General features: G+C 34.1%; 1 protein-coding gene and 1 long non-coding RNA gene across 7 annotated transcripts in view; one reads left to right on the top strand and one right to left on the bottom strand.

Moving 5' to 3' along the window:
* The window catches only part of LOC126931793 (NKG2-A/NKG2-B type II integral membrane protein), a 60,758-nt gene that overhangs the window by 8,354 nt on the left and 25,839 nt on the right, over positions 1–26,565 (top strand). For 3 of the 6 annotated variants that reach the window (XM_050750267.1, XM_050750262.1, XM_050750266.1), the window contains one exon: positions 647–1,268. In XM_050750267.1, coding sequence (XP_050606224.1) covers positions 647–758 — 112 coding nt within the window. In that variant the 3' untranslated portion in view covers positions 759–1,268. Of the gene's footprint in view, positions 1–646; positions 1,269–12,166; positions 12,538–12,911; positions 13,011–13,282; positions 13,328–13,802; positions 13,848–14,393; positions 14,546–16,139; positions 16,241–17,119; positions 17,943–26,565 lie in introns of those variants that run through there. The other 3 variants (XM_050750260.1, XM_050750261.1, XM_050750265.1) reach the window with 2 other exon arrangements.
* LOC126931795 (uncharacterized) overlaps positions 12,323–26,565 on the bottom strand; it is a 31,343-nt gene continuing 17,100 nt past the window's right edge. The window contains exon 3 of the long non-coding RNA XR_007717928.1: positions 12,323–12,420. This is a non-coding gene — a long non-coding RNA (uncharacterized LOC126931795). The remainder of the gene's footprint in view (positions 12,421–26,565) is intronic.

The raw sequence follows: 26,565 nt of genomic DNA, 5'->3' as shown, positions 1-26,565 counted from the left end.
TTGGCTTCTGTGGGCCACATTGGAAGAAGAAGAATAGTCTTGGCCCAAACATAAAATCCGTTAACACTAATGATAGCTGATGAGCTAAAAATATATATATGTATCTCAGAATGTTTTCAGAAAGTTTACGTATTTGTGTTGGGCCACATTCAAAGCTGTCCTGGGTCACATGCGGCCCATGGGCAGCGAGTTGGACAAGCTTGAGATGGACTATCAGGGAATTGCAGAGCTTGTTTTTATTAAAAAGCCATGCTTACATTTTTACTTAAGAATATCCTCAAAGCACAGTAGTAGTGCTGTTGGCATATTGCTATAATTTTTATTAGCAGTTATTGTTGTCAATCTCTTATTGTGCCTAATTTAGAAATTAAACTTTATCGTAGTTATGAATGTGTAGAGAAAACATAATCTCTCTATAGGTTCTGTACTATCTGCCGTTTCAGGCATCCACTGGGGTTGAAACATATCCCTGTGGATGAAGGGGAACCACTCTATTGAGTGTTCAGAATAATGACTCTTACTAATATTATGAAAAATTTAATTGCCCTTTTCTATAAAGTTCTTTTCTTACAGTACATGGAAAATGTTTTTGTCTCATGAATCATTTGCCTAAAATGTAACAGAATATGGATTTCTTTCCTTACAGGATAAAAGAGTCAGATCATGCTGAACATAACTGTGCAATGCTACATGTACGTGGACTTTTTTCAGACGAGTGTGGATCTTCAAAAATATATCATTGTAAGCATAAGCTTTAGAAGTAAAGCGTTTGCATTTGCAGTGCATCAGATAAATTTTATATTTCTTAAAATAGAAATAATATTATGATTGCATAAATCTTAAAATGAATTATATTATTTGCTCTAATAAGAAAATTCTAAATCAATTATTGAAGTAGGATACATACAATTACTAAAGTACAGATATCCTAGCATTCGTGTCGGGCTCGTTTTGCACAACATGATATTTGTGGTATTCAGCCTTTCTAAAAGTTGCATGTTTTATGAGTCAGTTTCTGTGAAGTATCAAGAACAGTCAAACCCATGGAGACAGAAAGTAGAATAGTGGTTGCCAATGCCTAAGGGAGGTGGAAATAGGAGATGACCACTAATTGATAGAAAGTTTCTTTGTGTCATGATGAAAACTTTCTAAATTTCATTAGTGGTGATGGTTGTAACTCTGTGAATATACTAAACATCATTGATTTTTAATCATTTTAAGTGGATGAAATTTATGCTTTGTACATGACACTTCAATAAAGCCACCAGCAAAAAAAAAGCCTCTCATGGGATTGTTTGTGACTGCATTTATTCTCTAATTTTCAAAGATGAGCTTCTTTATAATATTGACTTTTCTAATCAACATAAAGTGTTACTTTCAATGTACTGTGTTATCTTTAATATCTATTGTATTTTGTATTTTGGGGGATTGAAGTCATACAGAATTATAGGTATTTTACATTCATGCTTTTGTAAATGGCATCCTGATTCTAAAATTCCCTTTAATAATTTTTGTTGTTATAAATAGAAATACGATTGATGTCTGCATTTTGATTTTATATCTACTTATTCCACTGATTTTATATATTTAAATCTATTATGTCAACTATTGATTTTTTTCTGGGTGTTCTATATAAAGAACATTTTATCTGCAAATCATCACACTTTTATTTTTTTTAATCCATGTGCTATAACTTAGTTTTATTTTCATTTATTTTCACTGGCTAGGATTTTATACCCATAGTTGAATAGAAGATGCAATCAAAGTTCTGTGTGTATCATATGTATCGTTTTCTGGTTTTGGCAAAAAATATTTCAACATGTTATTCATATTTACAAAGCTTGCTGGTTTTTTTCATCCTATCTTTCTCATATTGAAGCAGTTTTATAATATTCCTATTTTCTAATAGATTTTATCAATTGTTGTAACATTTTTATTTGTATCAGTTGGAATGACATATGTTTTCTTTATATAACATTTTTATAGACTATTTTTATTGTTTCAAATGTTAAACCAGCTTTTGTTTCTGAAATAAATCCATGATGATCGTTGTATATTTCCCTCATAAAATATCAGTGCTGGGTGGGTGCGGTGGCTCACGTCTGGAATCCCAGCACTTTGGGAGGCTGAGGCAGGCGGATCACAAGCTCAGGAGATCGAGACCATCCTGGCCAACATGCTGAAACCCCATCTGTACTAAAAATACAAAAATTAGCTGGGCATGGTGGTGCACACCTATAGGCACCTCTAGGCTGAGGCAGGAGAATCACTTTAAACCGTGGTTCCGAGGTTGCAGTGAGCCGAGAGCGCACAACTGCACTCCAACCTGGCCACAGAGGGAGTCTCTGTCTCAAAAAAAAAAAAAAAAAAGTGGATATCTATTTTATGTAGGGTAAGATTTATTTCTTCATCCATTTCACAAGGATATTTGACCATGTTTTTGTTCATAGCTATAAACTTGAAAGGTTTTGGTATCAAGGCTATCTTAGGAAGAATTTCTGTTTTTCTGTAACCTGAAAGCATTTGGTGAGAGTACTGCTTTATTTTTAAATGTTATAATTCACTAGTAATGTCATCTGAGTTTGTAGACTATTTTTGTAGGAAAGTTTATGTCTAAACTGAATTTCTTTGATACATATAGGATGTACTCAGAATTCTATTTGAGGTGCTGCATTTGGTAAAGAGTATGAATTTTCTACTTCATATAGACATTAAAATGTAATGAAAATGTAGTTTTATTGCCTCTAAATAACTTTAAATACCATTATGGTATTTCCATGTTTAATCCAGAAATAGGCCAGTTGTGGTGGCTCAAGCCTATAGTCCCAGCACCTTGGGAGGCATCACAGTGCCCGGCCCTTATCAATTTTTTAAAATGTTAAATTTGTTATTTTTGTGGATACATTAGTAGGCATATATTTTTAGTGGTCTCATCAAATTTTAAAAACATTTTCATTGAAAATACCTTTGGCCTTGCTGTTCTCTCTACTGTAACATTCTTTATCGTGACTTTTTACTGTTTATTCATTTTTTTCTTATACATCACTTGTATTTAATTTTAGCTTTTCTATTTGTATTTTAGTGCATTCCAGTTAATTTAATTTTTAGGTCATCTTTTGTAATATATATATATTGAGGACAATCAGTTTTTACAAGAAAGAGTTCTGTTCTATTTTCCTTATAATTCATATAAAAATTGCGACCATTCATTTTGATAATTTCGTTCACCCACATGTTATTTAGACATGTATTACTGAATTTAAAACCATGTAAGGTTGGCAGATTTTTTTTACTGACTTCTATCGTAGGTAAACTGTAGTTAGAAAATTTTCTGTGAAGCTGGAAATATTCTTCATCTTTGTGTACAAAGATGTGGCTAGGGTGCTGAGAAATTTGTTTTACATGGTATTTATTTTGTATTAATTAAAGTTGAACTAGAATATCTATTTTTTAACTGTTCACTGGCCAAGCTTGGCTAGTGGTACTACACTGAAATCGTAGTCCTATATTTTTTACTAATATGCTTAGAGTTATGAGATTATAGTGTATTTGGGAAAAATACGTGAAATTAAATATGTGAGTATGCTACATATGTGTGAGTGTGTGCCTATGAGTGATAACTACTTGTCCAGTTCAAATCTCTCTATAGGCTCCCTTGCCTGTTTATGTGTTAAGCACTGAGAGAAAAGTGTTTAAAAATCCCATTTATGATTGTTTACTTATTCACTTTCTTCAATTATATGTTGAACTTGTATCATTAGATACATGCAATGAATAAAATGTATATTACTAGTGGTTTGGAAAGTTAATCTAACATTATGAAGCATGCTTCTTCAATTCCAGTAAAGGGCTTGCCTTATATTAAGACAGCACATTAACTGTAATAGTGTTCTACCAGTTTGTGAGATATGGTATATGTTTTTAAATATTTTATCTTCATCTTTTCTTTTTTAAACATTTCAATTTTAATTTCAGTGAGTACATAGTAGGTGTATATGTTTCTTGGGCACATGAGCTGTTTTGAGACAGACGTGCAATGCATAATAATGACATCATGTAAAAATGGTGTATCCATCTCCCTAAGGATTTATCCTTTATGTTACAATCTAATTGTACTCTTTAGTTATTTTAAAATGTACAATTAAATTATTATCGACTGTAGTGACCCTGTTGTGCTATCAAACACTAGGTCTTATTCATCTTTTCTAAATATTTTTATAGCCGTTAATTAAGTGTTTTCACCTCCCTACTACTACCCTTCCACTATCCATCTCAATCTCTGGTAACCATCCTTCTAATCTCTCTCTCCATGAGTTCAATGGCTGTGATGTTTAAATCCCACAAGTAAGTGAGAGCATGTGATGATTGTCTTTCTGTGACTGGCTTATTTTACTGAACATAATGACCCCTGGTTCCATTCATGTTGTAGCAGATGACAGGGTCTCATTCTTTTTATGGCTGAATATTAGTCCATTGTTTATATATACCACAATTTCTTTATCCATTCATGTGTTAATGGGCACTCATGTAGCTTCCAGATCTTGGCTATTGTGAACAGTGCTGCAACAAACATGGGAGTACAGCTATCCCTCAGATATACTGATTTTCTTTCTTTTGGGTATATACCTGGGAGTGGGATTTTTTTTTTTAATATACTTTAAGTTCTAGGGTACATGTGCATAACGTGCAGGTTTGTTACATATGTATACTTGTGCCATGTTGGTGTGCTGCACCCATCAACTCGTCAGCACCCATCAATTCGTCATTTACATCAGGTATAACTCCCAATGCCATCCTTCCCCCCTCCCCCCTCCCCATGATAGGCCCCGGTATGTGATGTCCCCCTTCCCGAGTCCAAGTGATCTCATTGTTCCGTTCCCACCTATGAGTGAGAACATGCGGTGTTTGGTTTTCTGTTCTTGTGATAGTTTGCTAAGAATGATGGTTTCCAGCTGCATCCATGTCCCTATAAAGGACACAAACTCATCCTTTTTTATGGCTGCATAGTATTCCATGGTGTATATGTGCCACATTTTCTTAATCCAGTCTGTCACTGATGGACATTTGGGTTGATTCCAAGTCTTTGCTATTGTGAATAGTGCTGCAATAAACATACGTGTGCATGTGTCTTTCTAGCAGCATGATTTATAATCCTTTGAGTATATACCCAGTAATGGGATGGCTGGGTCATATGGTACATCTAGTTCTAGATCCTTGAGGAATCGCCATACTGTTTTCCATAATGGTTGAACTAGTTTACAATCCCACCAACAGTGTAAAAGTGTTCCTATTTCTCCACATCCTCTCCAGCACCTGTTGTTTCCTGACTTTTTAATGATCGCCATTCTAACTGGTGTGAGATGGTATCTCATTGTGGTTTTGATTTGCATTTCTCTGATGGCCAGTGATGATGAGCATTTTTTCATGTGTCTGTTGGCTATATGAATGTCTTCTTTTGAGAAATGTCTGTTCATATCCTTTGCCCACTTTTTGATGGGGTTGTTTGTTTTTTTCTTGTAAATTTGTTTGAGTTCTTTGTAGGTTCTGGATATTAGCCTTTTGTCAGATGAGTAGATTGCAAAAATTTTCTCCCATTCTGTAGGTTGCCTGTTCACTCTGATGGTAGTTTCTTTTGTTGTGCAGGAGCTCTTTAGTTTAATTAGATCCCATTTGTCAAGTTTGGCTTTTGCTGCCGTTGCTTTTGGTGTTTTAGACATGAAGTCTTTGCTGGGAGTGGGATTGCCGCATCATATGGTAGCTCTACTTTTATATTCATTTTTCCTTATGCTTACATGAAAGGAATACCTCATAAAGACAACAAACAGTTATTACTGAATATATGCATTCTTTGATTTTACATTCAAATACTTTACACTTAATATAATGATGAATATCTAAAATATTATCCTTATGTATTTTAGTTGTATGGAAATACGTAAGCACAGGTATTAATTATAACTTAATTTTTATTACATTCTGATTGAACTCTACCAATTGTTTAAACTCTGTTGTTCCCTTATGTTTTCACAATAGACATTTTCGTTGTTTACTTTTCACATAGAAACTTGTTAATTTAATACAATTTACAACAAACCTGCTGGCACTTTGATCTTGGACCTCCCTGCTCTCTGAACTGTGAGTAATATATCTGTATGGTTAATACATTGCTTGGTTTGTGATATTTTATTATACCAGTACAAACAAAGTAAGATTACTCTCTGTTTTATTTACCAATTAGCCTGTATCTGCTCCCCAAATTCTAATATAAATACTTATTTCAGTGTTGGAAACTTTATCATTAATACACTGTTCAATATCCAGTTAGGTATATCCACACAATTCCTTTACTTTAAGTCTTCTTTTTGAATATCCAAGTTTTCGTTGGGAATCTGTGTTTAATCTATTGAAGATATTTAAATTTTATTTTATTTAGAGTTTGCAATAACTAATTCGCTCCAATTTTTAAAATTCATTGAAAACTATTTTATTTCATGTTACATTAAAAGTATATTTTCACTTCTTATTGACTTCCAACTTACCCATAACTCATAGGAAACCAGATATTGTCATTATTTGCAATAGTCATAGTAATACATATGTACGTTCGGTGTTAGGGTTCTCCAGAGGGACAGAACTAATAGGATACATGTATATATGAAAGGGGGTTTATTATGGAGAATTGGCTCACACAATCACAAGGCAAAGTCCCACAACAGGCCATCTGCAAGCTGGGGAAGAAAGAAGCCAATAGTGACTCAGTCCGAGTCAAAAGCCTCAAAAGCAGAGAAGCCAAAAGTGCAGCCTTCAGTCTGTGGCTGAAGTCCCAGGAGCCCCTGTAAAATCACTGGTGTAAGTACAAGAGTCCAAAGGCTGAAGAGCCTGGAGTCTGATGTCCAAAGGCAGGAGGAACAGAAGCGAAGCATCCAGCATGGGAGAAAAATGAAAGCCAGAAGACTCAGCAAGCCAGCTTACCCCACCTCCTTCTAGCTGCTTTGTTCTACTCGCCTGGCAGCCATTGGATGGTGTCCACCCACATTGAGGATGAGTCATCTTTGCACAGTCCAGTGACTCACATGTCAATCTCCTCTGCCAACACCGTCACAGATACAGTCAGAAACAACACTTACCAGCTGTCTAGGCTTCCTTCCATCCAGTCCAGTTGATACCTAATATTAATCGCCGTAAACTCTGTGTGTGTGTGTGTATTTGCATCATATAAACATATATATACACATCAAATAGAGTAAATTCTACTCCACTTCTTCTCTATTTTTTTGTTTTTATATATTGTGCCTTTGTATAAGCATAAACTTCATTCACGTTAAATGCTCAAACAGTAGAAACCTGTATTATTTCAATTAACAAAGGACATGATATATAGTCACATGCCACAAAATGATGTTTTGGTCAATGACAGACCAAATAATAAATTATATATTATATATTGCTACTATAGTAGATATATAGTGGTCCCACTAGATTATTACGGAGCTGAAAAATTCCTATGACTTAGTGACGTCATAGCAATAGTTGCAGTACAGTGTATTATTCACATGTCTGTGGTGATGCTGTTGTAAACAAATTACCATGCTGCCAGTGGAATAAAGTATAGCACACACAATTACATATACTTCATAACATTTGATAATGATAATACATAAACAGTGTTACTGGTTTATGTATTTAACGTAGTGTACTTTTAATTATTATTTTAGAGTATACTCCTTTTACTTCTGCAAAATCAGTTACCTGAAAATCAACCTTGGGCAGGTCCTGCAGGAGGAATTCCAGAAGAAGGCCTTGTTACCATAGGAGAGGACGGCTGCACATGTGTTATTGCCCCTGAACCTCCCAGTGGGACAAGATGTGGAGGGGATGACAGTGATACTGATCTTGCTGACACTGTGTAGGCTTAGGCTAATGCACGTGTTTGTGTCTTAGTTTTTTTAAAAGAAAGGTTAAAAAGAAAAAAAAATTAAAATGAAAAATAGAAAAAAGCTTGTAGAATAAGAATATAAAGAAAATAGATTTTAAGACTGTGCAATTTGTGTTTTTAAATATAGGGTATTTAAAAAGAGGCAGAAGGTTTCTATAAAATAAAAAATTTAGAAACCAACAAAGTTGCAGTAAACTAAAGTTAATTTATTATTAGCAAAAGATAAAACTGCTGCATAACTATAGTGTACCCTAGTGTAGAGTTTATGAATCCTGCAGTAGCATGCTGTAATATCCTAGGCCTTGACTTTCACTTGCTACTTACTCACTGACTCACCCAGGGAAAATGCCATTTCCGCAGGCTTCATTCATAGTCAGTGCCCTATAAAAGGATGCCATTTTAACCTTTTTTAAACCATATTTTACTGTTTTTTATGTTTACATACGATTAGATAAACAAAAATTACCATTCCCTTCATTGCTTACATTATTCACTACAATAACATGTTATATGGATTTGTATCCTTGGAGCAATAGGCAATTCCGTATAACATAGCTGTGTAGTAGCTGTATCATCTAAGTTTATGTAAATACACTCTATGATGTTGACTCAGGGATGAAATTGCCTAAAGACACATCCCTCAGAAGTATCCCTGTCATTAAGCAAACAATTACAGTTTAACACTATTTAATGGAAAACTCCAAGTGGATGTGTGTAGCAATAGTAGACATCAGCACTTCAAACTGAAACAGAAAACATTAGTGAATGATACATTATGTGGCATCCTTAGTGAATGATTTTATTGTTTTAATTCCATAATGTGACTAACAGAAAAAATTAACCTAGTTTATGAAATATAATAAAATGTAAATATAAATAAATTTACTTATAATAGAAATAGATACAATATAAACACAAGCATATATGCATATAACATTAATTTATTTTATGAAAATATATTACAATATATTTTACAGAAAAACATCTATACCTAGCCAACATTAGGCATTCGGATGGAAGGGCAAATAGTAATTCTGATTGCAAAGAAATAAATATGGATTTAAATCCAACATTTTAGATATTAGAGAATGACTGGAGACGGTGGCTCATGCCTGTAATCCCAGCACTTTGGGAGGCCGAGGCAGATGGATAACAAGGTCAGGAGATCGAGACCATCCTCGCTAACAGGATGAAACCTCGTCTCTACAAAAATACAAAAAAAATTAGCTGGGCATGGTGGCGTGTGTCTGTAATCCCAGCTACTCAGGAGGCTGAGGCAGGAGAATCACTTGAGCCCAGGAGGCAGAGGTCACAGTGAGCCGAGATGCAGCACTGCACTCCAGCCTGGGCAATCGAATCATGCATAAACATTCCCCCTTTTCTTGACAGAAAATGATGAAAGATTTTTATTTAATATGACGAGATAATTTATAGTATTTTTCCTGATGTTTGTATACCATTTATTTCTTTAAATTTTTGTTTATTTATTTTTGAGACAAGGTCTGGCTCTGTCGCCTAGGCTGCAGTGCAGCGACACTAAGTTCACTGCAGCCTCGACCTCCAGGGCGCAAGCGATCCTCCCACCTCAGCCTCCAGAGCAGCTGGGACTACAAGCAAACACCAGCATCCTCGGCTAATTTTTGTATTTGTTTTGAGGAGATGGGGTTTCATCCTGTGTATCATGCTGGCCTCGAACTCCCAAGTTCAAGTGATTCTGGATGCTGGGATCACTGACATGAGCTACCACACCGAGACACTCATGTTCCATTTTACTTATGTTTTAAAAGTCTCCGTTTTCTGGCCTCCCCATTTTTAAGTAGTTGAGGTCTTAAAAATTGCTTTTACCTCCCTACATAGTTTAACTTAAGCTTTAATCATTTACAACAAATATTTCTATTAAAATGCAGACAATAAGTCATTATTAGAGAGGGAATCAGTGAAAAATATAGTGAGTAGTTTTTTATTATTTCAGTCTCTGGCATAGAGATATAGCTCAGTATTGTTTAATATTTTATTGTTTCAAGAGACATTTATTTTAATCAGAGGAATCTGGTTAGCTTACATAAGAAAAATGAATGAGGGAATTTTAAGAACTACGGCAAAGAAATCAAGAAGATAAGTTGGAGAATTGATGTCAGTTACGATTAAGTTGACAATGTAGCATTTTCTCAAAACAAGTACATTAAATTCTTATTGGTAAGATTATTAAATTTTTTTATTATGATAGCAGTGATATTATAGAGGTATATGATAAAGAAGTGTATAATGTCAAGTTTTAGCCACCTTGTCTAAATGGAGAAAGTAAACATCTAAGATACTTTTAAAAAGTTACAAGATTTTGGTGTTTGTGACTGAGAAGGAAACAATCAACTCCATGGGTCAAATCTCTGCTCTCCCCCGATCCTGTCGACTATTAAAATAATTTCTAAGAGGCACTGAAAATGGACAAACTAAATGCCACCCTAGCCACCCAAAGTCTCCTATATTATAGAGTGTGTGATGAGATAAACTCATTCAAAATAGCCCTAGGGTGAGAATTTCCTGTTCAAATCTGAAGTAACACATTGGCGAGGAATCTACTTTTTCCACTCTTGCCTCACTCTGACCCTTCAAAGGGCAGTCTGTGAAGATCACAGATAAGGTTTGTGTCTTTAGGAGGTAACCTGACCTCCCCACTGAAGGGCGTGTGGCTTTCTGGTGACAGAAGGTATGTGTTGCTACTCTCCCTGTTTCTCTACTTGCTCCTCTGATTTAGTAGAAGTTTGTAAATACTGGCTGTGATGCACCTGAGGTAAAGTTTATATAGAGTAAAATCAAGGTAGAACTCTCTTCATGTGAATAATTCAAGGTGAAAAATGAGCCAAAATATAAAACATGTTTGAGAATTTCTTAGAGTATCCACATTATAGCCTGTGGAGAATCACTCAAGTAGATACATACCTAATAACAGGTTTGCCAATCAATGTAATTCAGAGTGAAACCTATAACCATCATGACAATGAACAATTAATTTTGGATTTTGTCATCATTACTGGTTTAACTGTTTTTTACATTTAGACCAACCTTTAAAAATAAATTTTTGAAATGGATACATCAAATGATGAATGTCAAACATTAATTCGCAATCTCATACCTAGATTTAATGAAAGCAGTTTTAATTTTTAATAAAAGCAAGGATGAAATCATTTCCATAAAATGCAAATCTGACCTGAATTATAAACAATTGGAAGAGTTAAAACAATTGAATCAAATATTGCAAAAAAGATGTACCACACTGACATGAGATGCCTAATTAATGAGTTATTTTACACACTGTAAGGCTAATCAGAAATAATAAAATGGCAGTTGTGTTAAAAATAGTTAAAATGTCTATTATGTATTCAGTGCTAATATGTGCCAGTTTGTGTGTTTAGTTTTTTACATACATTATACCTTATAAATTATTTTTCGCACTGTAGATTAGTAAACTAGGTTAATAGACACTAAGTAATTTACTAAAGGTCACACACTATAATTTGCAAAGCTAGAATTAACTGTAGTCTCACTGACTAAAGTTCATTGACTAGATTATTAAATTACATTATCTGAACTATTACAATTACTTATACAACCAAAGCGACCCTCACTGACTTATACAACCACAGGAGCTTTCTGAAAGTTTGATTGGACACTGTTCTTCCGTAGATGGCCCACACGTTTATTTATCATTTAGGTTTTCCTATTTTAATCATTAAATCAATTACCAATTTCTTGTGTAAAAGAAACAATTTAAAAATATATTTTGTTTTCAGTAGTATTTAGTTTATGCATAGGGTAATGTAATGTTTTACAAGATATTAGATGTATTTTTAAAACTTTAATAGTTTTTCTGATTTCCTAATTTAGAAATTTAGTATAAGAAGTTACTCTATATGCTAGCAGAATTATTTCATCTTATGGCACACAATCCTTAACTATCAATGAATCCTAAAGCTATAATAAAATTTGTGTATTTCTAAATACAGTATTTTAATTGTTAACATATGCAGTCTATTGGTGTTAAGTGTTTTTGAAGAATCTAACCTTAATTTAATACAAATATTTTTTCATGAATTTCTTAGTTCTCACAAGTTTAATGTTTTTATTGTTCCCACTAGTAATATTATGTCATACATTATACCTTATATAGGTATAGAGGTATACATATACATTATACCTCTAAAAAATTACCAATTATATCATGAGATTTTTGTTTAAAGCTTTAGGAAATTAGTACCAGCATTTTACATTGGTCAACAGCGAAGTAAACATTACTGCTCAGCCCCAACACATGCAGATTGCCTATGCCAGGGATCCTGTCAAAATATACACCATTCATAGCTTCTTAAGTGCAGTTATCATAGAGCACAGTCCCTGACATCACACAGCTGCAGAGATGAATAAACAAAGAGGAACCTTCTCAGAAGTGAGTCTGGCCCAGGATCCAAAGAGGCAACAAAGGAAACCTAAAGGCAATAAAAGCTCCATTTCAGGAACCGAACAGGAAATATTCCAAGTAGAATTAAACCTTCAAAATCCTTCTCTGAATCATCAAGGGATTGATGAAATATATGACTGCCAAGGTAACACATTAAATAGATCTTCAATATTATCGTTACAGGACGTGCAGTTGAGTGCAGAAGGGTGGGGAAAGATTAGGGAATATTTTGCACTTGTGAGAATCAGAGTTCATAATTGGGATCTAATATTCTAATATGACATCAGAAGACTAATTTTATTCAGGCATTGTTCAACCGTAATCTGCAATCCACTCATGGAATTATATATTTACTGAAAATGAACTGGTATATTCTGAGAGAAAGATTACCAGAGTAGATGTAGATTTAGAGGCCAGAGGTTATCATTATGTTTCCCTGTGCATGTGGGTTCTCTAGTATGGAATCCTAATCAACTCTCTATCTCCCCTCTCTCAGTGCCTCTGTTTCTCTCCCTGCAGGTTTACTGCCACCTCCAGAGAAGCTCACTGCTGAGGTCCTGGGAATCATTTGCATTGTCCTGATGGCCACTCTGTTAAAAACAATAGTTCTTATTCCTTGTAAGCACATTCTTGAAAGATTAGATGGGAAAGTTTTACTTTAAGGCTTGGAAGTGCCTCAAAATATTTCATACTGTTGAAGAATAGAACTCTCATTGTAATGTTTATTTCAGAGATCTATTACTTCATTTATTTTTATAGAAAAAGTTAATTTCATTAAAGATTGTCCCCATTTTAAATAACATACAAAGTTTCAAAGTAAGAAACTAAACCCATTATGGTTTATCTAGATATTAGTTTTTACGAAAATCATGTTAATTTTTATATTACAGTTCTGGAGCAGAACAATTCTTCCCCGAATACAAGAACCCAGAAAGGTACATTTTTATTTTCAATGTTCAGATATTAGTATAATTTGGACCCAAAAGTGATATGGTTATTCTGAACTTTTCACAACACAAATAACAAAATCATTGTAGAGAACATGTATTTATTTTTTTGTGTTTGTAATCTATCTATCTACCTATATATATATACACACATACACACACAATGTATTTCCTGATTTCATAATTCAAAGGCATGCTATAGGAGAAAAGAATTTAGAAAAACAAATTAATTTTTGAAAGTGGTTTCATCAAATACTATAAGCGATGGTGAAGTTTTGTACTAAAGTCTTTAAAAATGCTTCTTTCAAAGATCTATTCATTTATTCTTATAGGAAAAGTTAATTTTATTAAAGATTGTTCCCATTTTAAATAACACACAAAGTTTCAAAGTAAGAAAGTAAACTCATTATGGTTTATCTAGATATTAGTTTTTATAAAACTCATTTTAATTTTTCTATTACAGTCCTGGAACAGAACAATTCTTTCCCGAATACAAGAACCCAGAAAGGTACATATTTATTTTCAACATTCTGATATTAGTACAATTTATATTTTGTGTCTGTTTTAAGGCATGTAAGAGAATAATGGCATTTTTGCAGAAAATAAGCCACAAAATTCAGCCATAAATATTTATAAACAAAGATTATAAGGCAGCATTTCCTTTTCTCCAATAAGTAGAAATATTCACTTAAAATCATTCTATCCTCTTTCTCCCAATTAACAGAAGTTTCCTACTGCTATGAGATGATATGAAATGAATAATTTTACTATCCTAAAAAAGCAGTTGTGTATCAGTGATGTTCAAGACATGTGGAGAGTGTATTTTTGTTTGTTGGTTTGCTTTATATGGGAACACAATTAGGGATGAGAGGCTAACCCTTGTCTGTGCATGTGTGTATGACTGACTCGGTTATTAAAAACATATATTTATAAGCCGGTAAGGATGCATAAATATGTTAAGCACATACAGGTTTATACTGTTGCAAATATGTAAACGAATTTTCATTTGTAAACATTCATATTGTTCTGCATAGTAATTCATATCTTTATTTAGTACGTCACTGTGGCCATTGTCCTGAGGAGTGGATTACATATTCCAAAAGTTGTTATTACATTGGCAAGGAAAAAAGAACTTGGGCAGAGAGTTTGCTGGCCTGTACTTCAAAGAATTCTAGTCTGCTTTCTATAGATAATGAAGAAGAAATGGTAAGATATAAATGTTTCAAAGATTTTATGAAAAGCTTCTTTCAGTGAATAATACATTTGTAGTAAACATCTATATGTGTGTACATGTATTTATCTTATATAATTTCAAGTTTATGTATTATTCAATTGATTGACTTAATAATGTGTTTAAAGTTATATACTGCTAATGTACTTTCATTATCAGTTTTTGTTTTCAAGGAAAACCATACTTCTATAAATACTTTGAATACACAATAAATGTTGCATCTAATTTTATCGGGTATGATATGATCTGGTCATGCAGATCGATTGCAAAGTGCATGAACTCATGTGATACAAGTCAGATCATGAAATAAAAGTTTCCAGCTCTAGCAGTTCCACCCCTGTGTGTACACCCGTCACTTACCCTGACTCCTCTCCAAAACACTGTCTTGACTTTTAATATTATAAATAGCATTTGCCTCTTCTTGAATTTATATAAAGGGAATCATACAATGTGAATTTCATGTCTGTGTTTTTCACTCCTATCTGATATTTGTGCAATTCTTCCATATTATTGCAGTTATCAGTAGTATGTTACTGTTCACTGCTGTACTATGTACAAAGAACAGTAAGAATCCATTGAGTCCTTGTCTCTGGATGGGGAAGTGGGTCTCCTGCCCTCAGGGACAAAGAGGACCCTGGGTGGTGCACTGGTAGTCATGGGGTCGCTTTGCTGATCCCCCTCACCCACATCCACCCTGCTTTCTCTTGGAATGAGAAGGAAGCACTTCCTCTGGCTGTATTGATAGCAGGTCTCCTGGTAGCTCATCCTCGCCAGTGGTACCAGCCTCGCCTGGTGTTGTGGAGGGGACTCCCCTTCAATACAGAGCAGGAGTGAGCTTTGCTGGGCCTCCTCCTGTTGCCAGGTTGGGTGTGGTGAAACAGCAGGCCTAGGTCACCTTCTTCTGTCGGATGGGGGACTTCACATGCTCGCTTGGACACTTTGTTGATCCCTGATGCTAGGGTCCCAGACAATGTCATCTATCTCTTTCCGCCTTTCAGAGTTCTCCATTGTTTTTATCTTTCATTAATCACAGGGTTATAATTGTTTTTAGCCGGGAGTACCAGAGAGAGATGAGTCTACACCACCCGGTCAGGACCACTGTTATTCCACCAAAACCAAATCAGTTAAAAGTGAGGGCTTATCTAGTTAAAGAATGGTGTGGTGCCCAGAAAACCCAATCTGTAGCTTCTATGTCATTTATTTCCGAATGACAACCTCTCATTTCTCTTCTAAATCTCCAACTCTGGGAAATACAGTACAAAAATAGATTGATTTAGTCACAGTATCTGGAGGAATGAATGCGCAGTATCACTAAACTTATTAAATCCTTCCTGGGTTTATTTGGTCAATTGTGGTCACTATTATAATGCAAGAATTAAAAGGTCCTTATTAACATGACAATAAGAATGAAAGTACTAAGTATAAATGTTGAAGAGTTCATTTATATCAAAATTATAAACATTTATGAAAAATTTTGGTACTGCAAATAGTGGTTTTCAACTTTAATATATTGCTTTTATAATGTTTTCATAATTATTATTTAAGTGAAAAATCTTCCTTTTCTTTTAGAAATTTCTGACCTCCATTTTATCTTCCTCATGGATTGATGTGTTTCGTGACAGCAGTCATCATCCATGGGTGACAATCAACGGTTTGACTTTCAAACATGAGTAAGTTGTTTTGTATGGTGCTATATAAAAATATATATAAATGGTAAATTCAGAAGAATAATATGAATAAATATATGTGGACTCATTGACATGAAGAAAGATGTGGAAAGTTAGTGAAATGTTGACATAAATATTTTACAAAAGATCATAGTAGTCCATAATGTCTACCCACTGATTAGTCACCTAGTAACCCTCTTGGTTATCAAATGGACCAGGGGTGTCCAATCTTTGGCTTCTGTGGGCCACATTGGAAGAAGAAGAATAGTCTTGGCCCACACATAAAATACACTAACACTAATGATAGCTGACGAGCTAAAAATGTATATATATAGATCTCAGAATGTTTTCAGAAAGTTTATGTATTTGTGTTGGGCCGCATTCAAAGCTGTCCTGGGTCACGTGCGGCCCATGGGCAGCGAGTTGGACAAGCTTGAGATGGACTCTCAGGGAATTGCAGAACTTGTTTTTATTAAAAAGCCATGCTTACTTTTTTCTTAAGAATATCCTCAAAGCACAGTAGTAGTGCTGTTGGCATATTGCTATAATTTTTATTGGTAGTTATTGTTGTCAATCTTTTACTGTGCCTAATTTAGAAATTATACTTTATCATAGTTATGAATGTGTAGAGAAAACATAATCTCTCTATAGGTTCTGTACTATCTGCCGTTTCAGGCATCCACTGGGGTCTTGAAACATATCACCCGTGGATGAAGGGGAACCACGCTATTGAGTGTTCAGAATAATGACTCTTACTAATATTATGAGAAATTTAATTGCCCTTTTCCATAAAGTTCTTTTCTTACAGTACATGGAAAATGTTTTTGTCTCATGAATCATTTGCCTAAAATGTAACAGAATATGGATTTCTTTCCATTACAGGATAAAAGAGTCAGATAATGCTGAACATAACTGTGCAATGCTACATGTACGTGGACTTTTTTCAGACGAGTGTGGATCTTCAAAAATATATCATTGTAAGCATAAGCTTTAGAAGTAAAGCGTTTGCATTTGCAGTGCATCAGATAAATTTTATATTTCTTAAAATAGAAATAATATGATTGCATAAATCTTGAAATGAATTATGTTATTTGCTCTAATAAGAAAATTCTAAGTCAATTATTGAAGTAGGATACACACAATTACTAAAGTACAGATATCCCAGCATTCGTGTCAGGCTCGTTTTTCACAACATGATATTTATGGTATTCAGCCTTTCTAAAAGTTGCATGTTTTATGAGTCAGTTTCTGTGAAGTATCAAGAACAGTCAAACCCATGGAGACAGAAAGTAGAATAGTGGTTGCCAATGCCTAAGGGAGGTGGAAATAGGAGATGACCACTAATTGATAGAAAGTTTCTTTCTGTCATGATGAAAACTTTCTAAATTTCAGTAGTGGTGATGGTTGTAACTCTGTGAATATACTAAACATCATTGATTTTTAATCATTTTAAGTGGATGAAATTTATACTTTGTACATGACCCTTCAATAAAGCCATCAGGAAAAAAAAAAGCCTCTCGTGGGATTGTTTGTGACTGCATTTATTCTCTAATTTTCAAAGATTAGCTTGTTTATAATATTCACTTTTCTAATCGACATAGTGTTTCCTTCAATATACTGTGTTATCTTTAACTTCTATTGTATTTTGTATTTTGGGGGATTGAAGTCATACAGAAATGTAGGTATTTTATATTCATGCTTTTGTAAGTGGCATCCTGATTCTAAAATTCTCTTTAGTAATGTTTGTTGTTAGAAATACAATTGATGTCTGCATTTTTATTTTATATCTACTTATTCCACTGATTTTATATATTTGAATCTATTATGTCAACTATTGATTTTTTCTGGATGTTCTATATAAAGAGCATTTATCTGCAAATCATCACACTTTTATTTTTTTAATCCCTGTGCTATAACTTAGTTTTATTTTCATTTATTTTCACTGGCTAGGGTTTTATACCCATAGTTGAACAGAAGGTACAATCAAAGTTCTGTGTGTATCATATGTATCGTTTTCTGGTTTTGGCAAAAAATACTTCAACATGTTATTCATATTTACAAAGCTTGGTGTCTTTTTCATTCTATTTTTCTCGTATTGAAGCAGTTTTGTAATATTCCTATTTTCTAATAGATTTTTATCAATTGTAACATTTTTTATTAATTTGTGTCAGTTGGAGTGATATATGTTTTGTTTATATAACTTTTTATAAACTACTTTTATTTTTTCAAATGTTAAACCCGCCTTTGTTTCTGAAATAAATCCATGATGATCATTGTATATTTCCCTCATAAAATATCAAAGTATCAGTGCTGGCTGGGTGTGGTGGCTCAGGCCTGTAATCCAACCCATTTGGGAGGCTGAGGCAAGGGGATCACAAGGTCAAGAAATCGAGACCATCCTGGCCAACGTGCTGAAACCCCATCTGTACTAAAAATACAAAAATTAGCTGGACATGGTGGTTCACACCTATAGTCCCAGCTGCTGGAGAGGCTGAGGCAGGAGAATCACTTTAAACCAGGGGTGGGAGGTTGCAGTGAGCCGAGAGCGCACAACTGCACTCCAACCTGGCAACAGGAGACTCTGTCTTAAAAAAAAAAAATCGGTGCAGATGTATTTTATGTAGGGTAAGATTTGTTTCTTCATCCGTGTTCGCAAGGATATTTGACCATGTTTTTATTCATAACTATATTCTTGAAAGGTTCGGTATCCAGGCTATCTCGGGAAGAATTTCTGTTTTTCTATAACCTGGAAGCATTTGTTGAGAGTACTGCTTTATTTTTAAATGTTATCATTCCCTGTTATGCCATCTGTTTGTAGACTATTTTTGTAGGAAAGTTTATGTCTAAACTGAGTTTCTTTAATACATGTAGGATATACTCAGATTTCTATTTGAGGTACTGCATTTGGTAATGAGTATTCATGAATTTTCTATTTCATATAGACATTAAAATGTAATAAAAATATACTTTTATTGCCTCTAAATAACTGTACAGACCATAATGGTATTTCCATGTTTAATCTAGAAATAGGCCAGTTCTGGTGGCTCAAGTCTATAATCCCAGTACTTTGGGAGGCATCACTGTGCCCAGTCCTTATCAATTTTTTAAAATGTTAAATTTATTATTTTTGTGGATGTGTTAATAGGTGTATATTCTTAGTAGTCTTTCATCAAACTTTAAAGACATTTTCAATGAAAATACCTTTGGCCTTTCTCTTCTCTCTATTGTAACATTATTCTTTATTGTGATTGTTTACTGTTTATTCATTTTTTTCTTATACGTTACTTGTATTTAATTTTAGCTTTTCTATTTTTAATTTATTTCAGTGCATTCACAGGTAATTTAATTTTTAGGCCATCTTTTGTAATATATGTACATTGAGGGCAATCAGTTTTTACAAGAAAGACTTTCTTTTTTCCGTATAATTCATATAAAATTTGTGACCATTCACTTTGATAATTTCGTTCACCCATATGTTATTTAGACATGTGTTATTGAATTTAAAACCATGTAAGGTTGGCAGATTTTTTTATTGACTTCTGTGGTAGGTAAACTGTAGTTAGAACATTTTCTATGAAGCTGGAAATATTCTTCATCTTTGTACACAAAGATGTGGCTAGTGTGCTGAGAAACTGGTTTTACATGTTCTTTATTTTGTATTAATTAATGCTGTGTTAGAATAGCTATTTTTTAACTGTCCACTGGCCAAGCTTGGCTAGTGGCACTACATTGAAATCGTAGTCTTATATTTTTTACTAATATGCTTAGAATTATGAGCTTATAGTGTATTTGAGAAAAATATGTGAAATTAAATATGTGAGTATTCTACATATGTGTGAGTGTGTGCATATGAGTGATAACTACTTGTCTAGTTCTAATCTTTCTATAGGCTCCCTGGCCTGTTTATGTGTTAAGCACTGAGAGAAAAGTGTTTAAAAATCCCATTTATGATTGTTTACTCATTCACTTTCTTCAATTATATGTTGAACTTGTATCATTAGGTACATGCAATGATAAAAATGTATATTACTAGTGGTTTGGAAAGTTAATCTAACATTATGAAGCATGCTTCTTCAATTCCAGTAAAGGGCTTGCCTTATATTAAGACAGCACATTAACTGTAATAGTGTTCTACCAGTTCGTGGGGCAAGGTATGTTTTTAAATATTTTATCTTCATCTTTTCTTTTTTAAATATTTCAATTTTAATTTCAGTGGGTACATAGTAGGTGTATATATTTATTGGGTACATGAGTTGTTTTGAGACAGACGTGCAATGCATAATAATGTCATCATGTAAAAATGGTGTTTCCATCTCCCTAAGGATTTATCCTTTGTGTTACAATCTAATTATACTCTTTAATTATTTTAAAATGTACAATTAAATTATTATCGACTGTAGTGACCCTGTTGTGCTATCAAACACTAGGTCTCATTCATCCTTTGTAAATATTTTTATAGAAATTAATTAAACATTTTCACCTCCATACTACTACCCTTCCACTATCCATCTCAATCTCTGGTAACCATCCTTCTAGTCTCTCTCTCCATGAGTTCAATTGTTGTGATTTTTAAATCCCACAAGTAAGTGAGAGCATGTGATGATTGTCTTTCTGTGACTGGCTTATTTTACTGAACATAATGACCCCTGGTTCCATTCATGTTGTAGCAGATGACAGGGTCTCATTCTTTTTATGACTGAATATTACTCCATTGTTTATATATACTGCATTTTCTTTGTCCATTCCTCTGTGGATGGGCACTCAGGTAGCTTCCACATCTTGCCCTCGTGAACAGTACTGCAACAAACATGGGATTACAGCTATCCCTCAGATATACTGATTTTCTTTCTTTTGCGTATATACTTGGGAGTGGGATTGCCAGATCATATGGTAGCTCTACTTTCATATTCATTTTTCTTTATGCTTACATGAAAGGAATGTCTCATAAAGACAACAGTTATTACTGAATATATACATTCTTTGCTTTTACCTTCAAATTACTCTATACTTAATATAATTATCAATCTCTAAAAGATAATCCTTATGTATTTTATTTGTATTGAAATATAGAACCACAGGTGTTAATTATAACTTAATTTTATTACATTCTGATTGAACATTACCAAGTGTTTAAACTCTGTTGTTCACTTATGTTTTCATAATAAATATTTTCATTGTTTACTTTCCACATGCAAACTTGTTAATTTAATACAATTTACACCAAACCTGCTGGCACTTTGATCTTGGGCCTCCCTGCTCTCTGAACTGTGAGTAATATATCTGTATGGTTAATACATTGCTTGGTTTGTGATATTTTATTATACCAGTACAAACAAAGTAAGATTACTCTCTATTTTGTTTACCAATTAGCCTGTATCTGCTCCCCAAATTCTAATATAAATATTTATTTCAGTGTTGGAAACTTTGTCATTAATACACTATTCAATATCAAATTCGGTATATCCACGTAATTCCTTTAAGTCTTCTTTTTGAATATCCAAGTTTTCATTGGGAATCTGTGTTTAATTTATTGAAGATATTTAAATTTTATTTTCATTAATAACTAATTCACTCTAATATCTTAAATTCATTGAAAATTATTTCATGTTACATTAAAAGTACATTTTCAGTTCTTATTGAATTCCAACTTACCCATAACCCATAGGAAACCAGATATTGCCATTATTTGCAATAGTCACAGTAATACATATGTACGTTCGGCATTAGGGTTCTCCTGACTGACAGAACTAAGAGGATACGTGTATATATGAAAGGGGGTTTATTAGGGAGAATTGGCTCACACAATCACAAGGCAAAGTCCCACAATAGGCCATCTGCAAGCTGGGGAAGAACGAAGCCAGTAGTGGCTCAGTCTGAGTTAGAAGCCTTAAAGTCAGAGAAGCCAAAAGTGCAGCCTTCAGTCTGCGGCCGAAGTCCCAGGAGCCCCTGTAAAACCACTGGTGTAATTGCAAGAGTCCAAAGGCTGAAGAACTTGGAGTCTGATGTCCAAGGGCAGGAGGGTTGGAAGGAAGCATCCAGCACGGGAGAAAAATTAAAGTCGAGCACTCAGCAAGGCAGCTTACCCCACCTTCTTCTAGCTGCTTTGTTCTACTCGCTCTGGCAGCCATTGGATGGTGCCCACCCACATTGAGGATGGGTCGTCTACGCCCAGTCCGCTGACTCAAATATCAATCTCCTCTGCCAACACCGTCACAGATACAGCCAGAAACAACACTTTAGCAGCTATCTAGGCATCCTTCCATCCAATCCAGTTGACGCCTAATATTAATCATTGTAAGTTCTGTGTGTGTGTGTGTATTTAGGTCATATAAACATATATATATGTACACATCATATACAGTAAATTCTAATTACTCCAGTTATCTTGTGTAATTTTTGTTTTCTTTTTATATATTTATTGTGCCTTTGTATAAGCATAAATTTCATTCACATTAAATGCTCAAACAGTAGAAACCTGTATTTCGATTAACAAAGAACATGATATACAGTCACATGGCACAAAATGTTTTGGTCAATGACAGACTGCACATAGATAGTGGTCCCATTAGATTATTACGGAGCTGAAAAATTCCTATGACTTAGTGATGTCATAGCAATAGTTGCAGTACAGTGTATTATTCACATGTCTGTGGTGATGCTGATGTAAACAAATTACCATGCTGCCAGTGGAATAGAGTATAGCACACACAATTACATATACTACATAACATTTGATAATGATAATACATAAACAGTGTTACTGGTTTATGTATTTAACGTAGTGTACTTTTAATTATTATTTTAGAGTGTACTCCTTTTACTTCTGCAAAATCAGTTACCTGAAAATCAACTTTGGGCAGGTCCTGCAGGAGGAATTCCAGAAGAAGGCCTTGTTACCATAGGAGAGGACGGCTGCACATGTGTTATTGCCCCTGAACCTCCCAGTGGGACAAGATGTGGAGGGGATGACAGTGATATTGATCTGGATGACACTGTGTAGGCTTAGGCTAATGCGTGTGTTTGTGTTAGTTTTTTTAGAAGGTTAAAAAGAAAAATTAAAATGAAAAATAGAAAAAAGCTTGTAGAATAAGAATATAAAGAAAATAGTTTTTAAGGCCGTGCAATTTCTGTTTTTAAATAAAGGATATTTAAAAAGAGGCAGAAAGTTTTCAAAAATTGAAAAATTTAGAAACCAGCAAAATTGCAGTAAGCTAATTTATTATTAGCTAAAGAAAAAACGTGCTGCATAACTATAGTGTACCCTAGTGTAGAGTTTATGAATCCTGCAGTAGTGTGCTGTAATATCCTAGACCGTGACTTTCACTTGCTACTTACTCACTGACTTACCCAGGGAAAATGCCATTTCCACAGGCTTCATTCATAGTCAGTGCCCTATAAAAGCATGCCATTTTTTCCCCTTTTTTTAAAACGATATTTTACTGTTTTTTTATGTTTATATATGATTAGATAAACAAAAATTATCATTCTGTTTATTGCTTACGTTATTCACTACAGTAACATGTTGTACAGGTTTGTATCCTTGGAGCAATAGGCTATCCCATATAACATAGGTGTGTAGTAGCTGTACCATCTAGGTTTATGTAAATACACTCTATGGTGTTGACTCAGGGATGAAATTGCCTACAGACACATTCCTCAGAAGTATCCCTGTCATTAAGCAAACAATAACAGTATAACACTATTTAATGGAAAACTCCAAGTGGATGTTTGTAGCAGTAGTAGACATCAGTATTTCAAACTGAAACAGAAAACATTAGTGAATGATATGTTATGTTATGTGGCATCCTTAGTGAATGATTTTACTGTTTTAATTCCATAATATGACTAACAGAAAAAACCTAGTTAATGAAAATGTAATAAAATGTACATATAAAAAATGTACTTGTAGAAATAGATACAATATAAACACAAGCATATATGCATATAACATTATTAATTTATTTTGTGAAAATATATTACAATATATTTTACAGAAAAACATATACACCTACCAACATTAGCCATTCTGATGGAAGGGCAAATAATAATTCTCAGTGCAAAGAAATAAATATAGATTTAAATTTCAACTTTTTAGATTTCAGAGAATGGCCAGGCACAGTGGCTCATGCCTGTAATCCCAGCACTTTGGAAGGCTGAGGCAGATGGATAACGAGGTCAGGAGATTGAGACCATCCTGGCTAACACGGTGAAACCTCGTCTACTAAAAATACAAAAAATTAGCTAGGCATGCTAGTGCACACCTGTAATCCCAGCTACTCGGGAGGCTGAGGCAGGAGAATCACTTGAGCCCAGCAGGTGGAGGTTGCAGTGAGCTGAGATGGCACCACTGTACTCCAGCCTGGGCAATAGAATTATGCATAAACATTCACCCTTTTCTTGATAGAAAATAAATGATGAAAAGATTTTATTTAATACGACTAGATAATTTATAGTTTTTTTCCTGATATTCGTATACCATTTTTTTTTTAAATTTTTGTTTACTTATTTTTGAGACAAGGTCTGGCTCTGTCAGCCAGGCTGCAGTGCAGTGACACTAACTCAGTTCACTACAGCCTTGACCTCCAGGGCTCAAGCGATCTCCAGTCTCAGCCTCCAATGCAGCTGGGACTACAAGCAAACACCAGCATCCTCGGCTAATTTTGTTTGTTTGTTTGTTTTGAAGAGATGGGGTTTCATCCTGTGTATCATGCTGACCTCAAACTCCTGAGCTCCAGTGATTCTGGATCCTGGGATCACTGACATGAGCTACCACACCCCGGCACTCATGTATCATTTTACTTATGTTTTAAAAAATCTCTGTTTTCTGTCCTCCCCATTTTTAAGTAGGTGATATCTTAAAAATTGCTTTTACCTCCCTACTTAGTTTAACTTAAGCTTTAATCATTTACAACAAATATTTCTATTAAAATGGAGACAATAAGTCATGATTAGAGAAGGAATCGGTGAACAATATTGTAGGTAGTTTTTTATTAGATCAGTCTCTGGCATAAAGATATAGTTCAGTATTGTTTAATATTTTATTCTTTCAAGAGACATTTATTTTAATCAGAGGAATCTGGTTAACTTACATAAAGAAGAAAAATGAATGAGGGAATTTTAAGAACTACGGCAAAGAAATCAAGAAGATAAGTTTGAAAATTCATGTCAGTTACAGTAAAGTTGAAAACGTAGCATTTTCTGAAAACAGTGACAAGTACATTAAATTCCGATTGATAAGATTATTTAAATTTTTTAGTATGATAACAGTGATAGAGGTGTATGATAAAGAAGTATATAATGCCAACTTTTAGGCAGCTTGTCTAAAGGTAGAAAGTAAACATCTATGATACTTTAAAAAAGTTACAAGATTTTGGTGTTTGTGACTGAGAAGGAAACAATCAACTCCATGGGTCAAATCTCTGCTCTCCGCCCATCCTGTCGACTATAAAAATAATTTCTAAGAGGCACTTGAAAATGGACAAACTAAATGACACACTAGCCACCCTAAGTCTCCTATACTCTAAAGTGTGTGATGAGATAAACTGATTCAAAATAGCCCTAGGGTGAGAATTTCCTGTTCAAATCTGGAGTGACACATTGGCGAGGAATCTACTTTTTCCACTCTTGCCTCACTCTGACCCTTCAAAGGGCAGTCTGTGAAGATCACAGATAAGGTTTGTGTCTTTAGGAGGTAACCTGACCTCTCCACTGAAGGGCGTGTGGCTTTCTGGTGACAGAAGGTATGTGTTGCTACTCTCCCTGTTTCTCTACTTGCTCATCTCATTTAGTAGAAGATTGTAAATACTGACTGTGATGCACCTGACATAAAGTTTATATAGAGTAAAATCAAGGTAGAACTCTCTTCATGTGAATAATTCAAGGTGAAAAACGAGCCAAAATATAAAATACGTTTGAGAATTTCTTAGAGTTATTGCCTGTGGAGAATCACTCAAGTAGATGCACACATAATAATAGGTTTGCCAATCAATGTAATTCAGAGTGAAACCCATAACCATCATGACAATGAACAATTCATTTTGGATTTTGTAATCCTTACTGGCTTAATTGTATATTACATTTAGAGCAACCTCTAAAAATTTTTTTTAAAATGGATACCTCAAATTGTGAATGTCAAACATTAATTCTCAATCTCATACCTGGATTTAATGAAAGTAGTTTTAATTTTTAATAAAAGCAAGGATGAAGTCATTTCCATAAAATGCATCTGACCTGAATTATAAACAATTGGAAGACCTGAAACAATTGAACCGAACATGGCAAAACAGATGTACCACACTGACATGAGATGCCTAATTAATGAGTTATTT

Source organism: Macaca thibetana, chromosome 11, assembly GCF_024542745.1.
Source record: "Macaca thibetana thibetana isolate TM-01 chromosome 11, ASM2454274v1, whole genome shotgun sequence".
NCBI lineage: Eukaryota > Metazoa > Chordata > Mammalia > Primates > Cercopithecidae > Macaca > Macaca thibetana.
The sequence above is the reverse complement of the archived record's forward strand: the minus strand, read 5'-3'. Positions and strand labels throughout refer to the sequence as shown.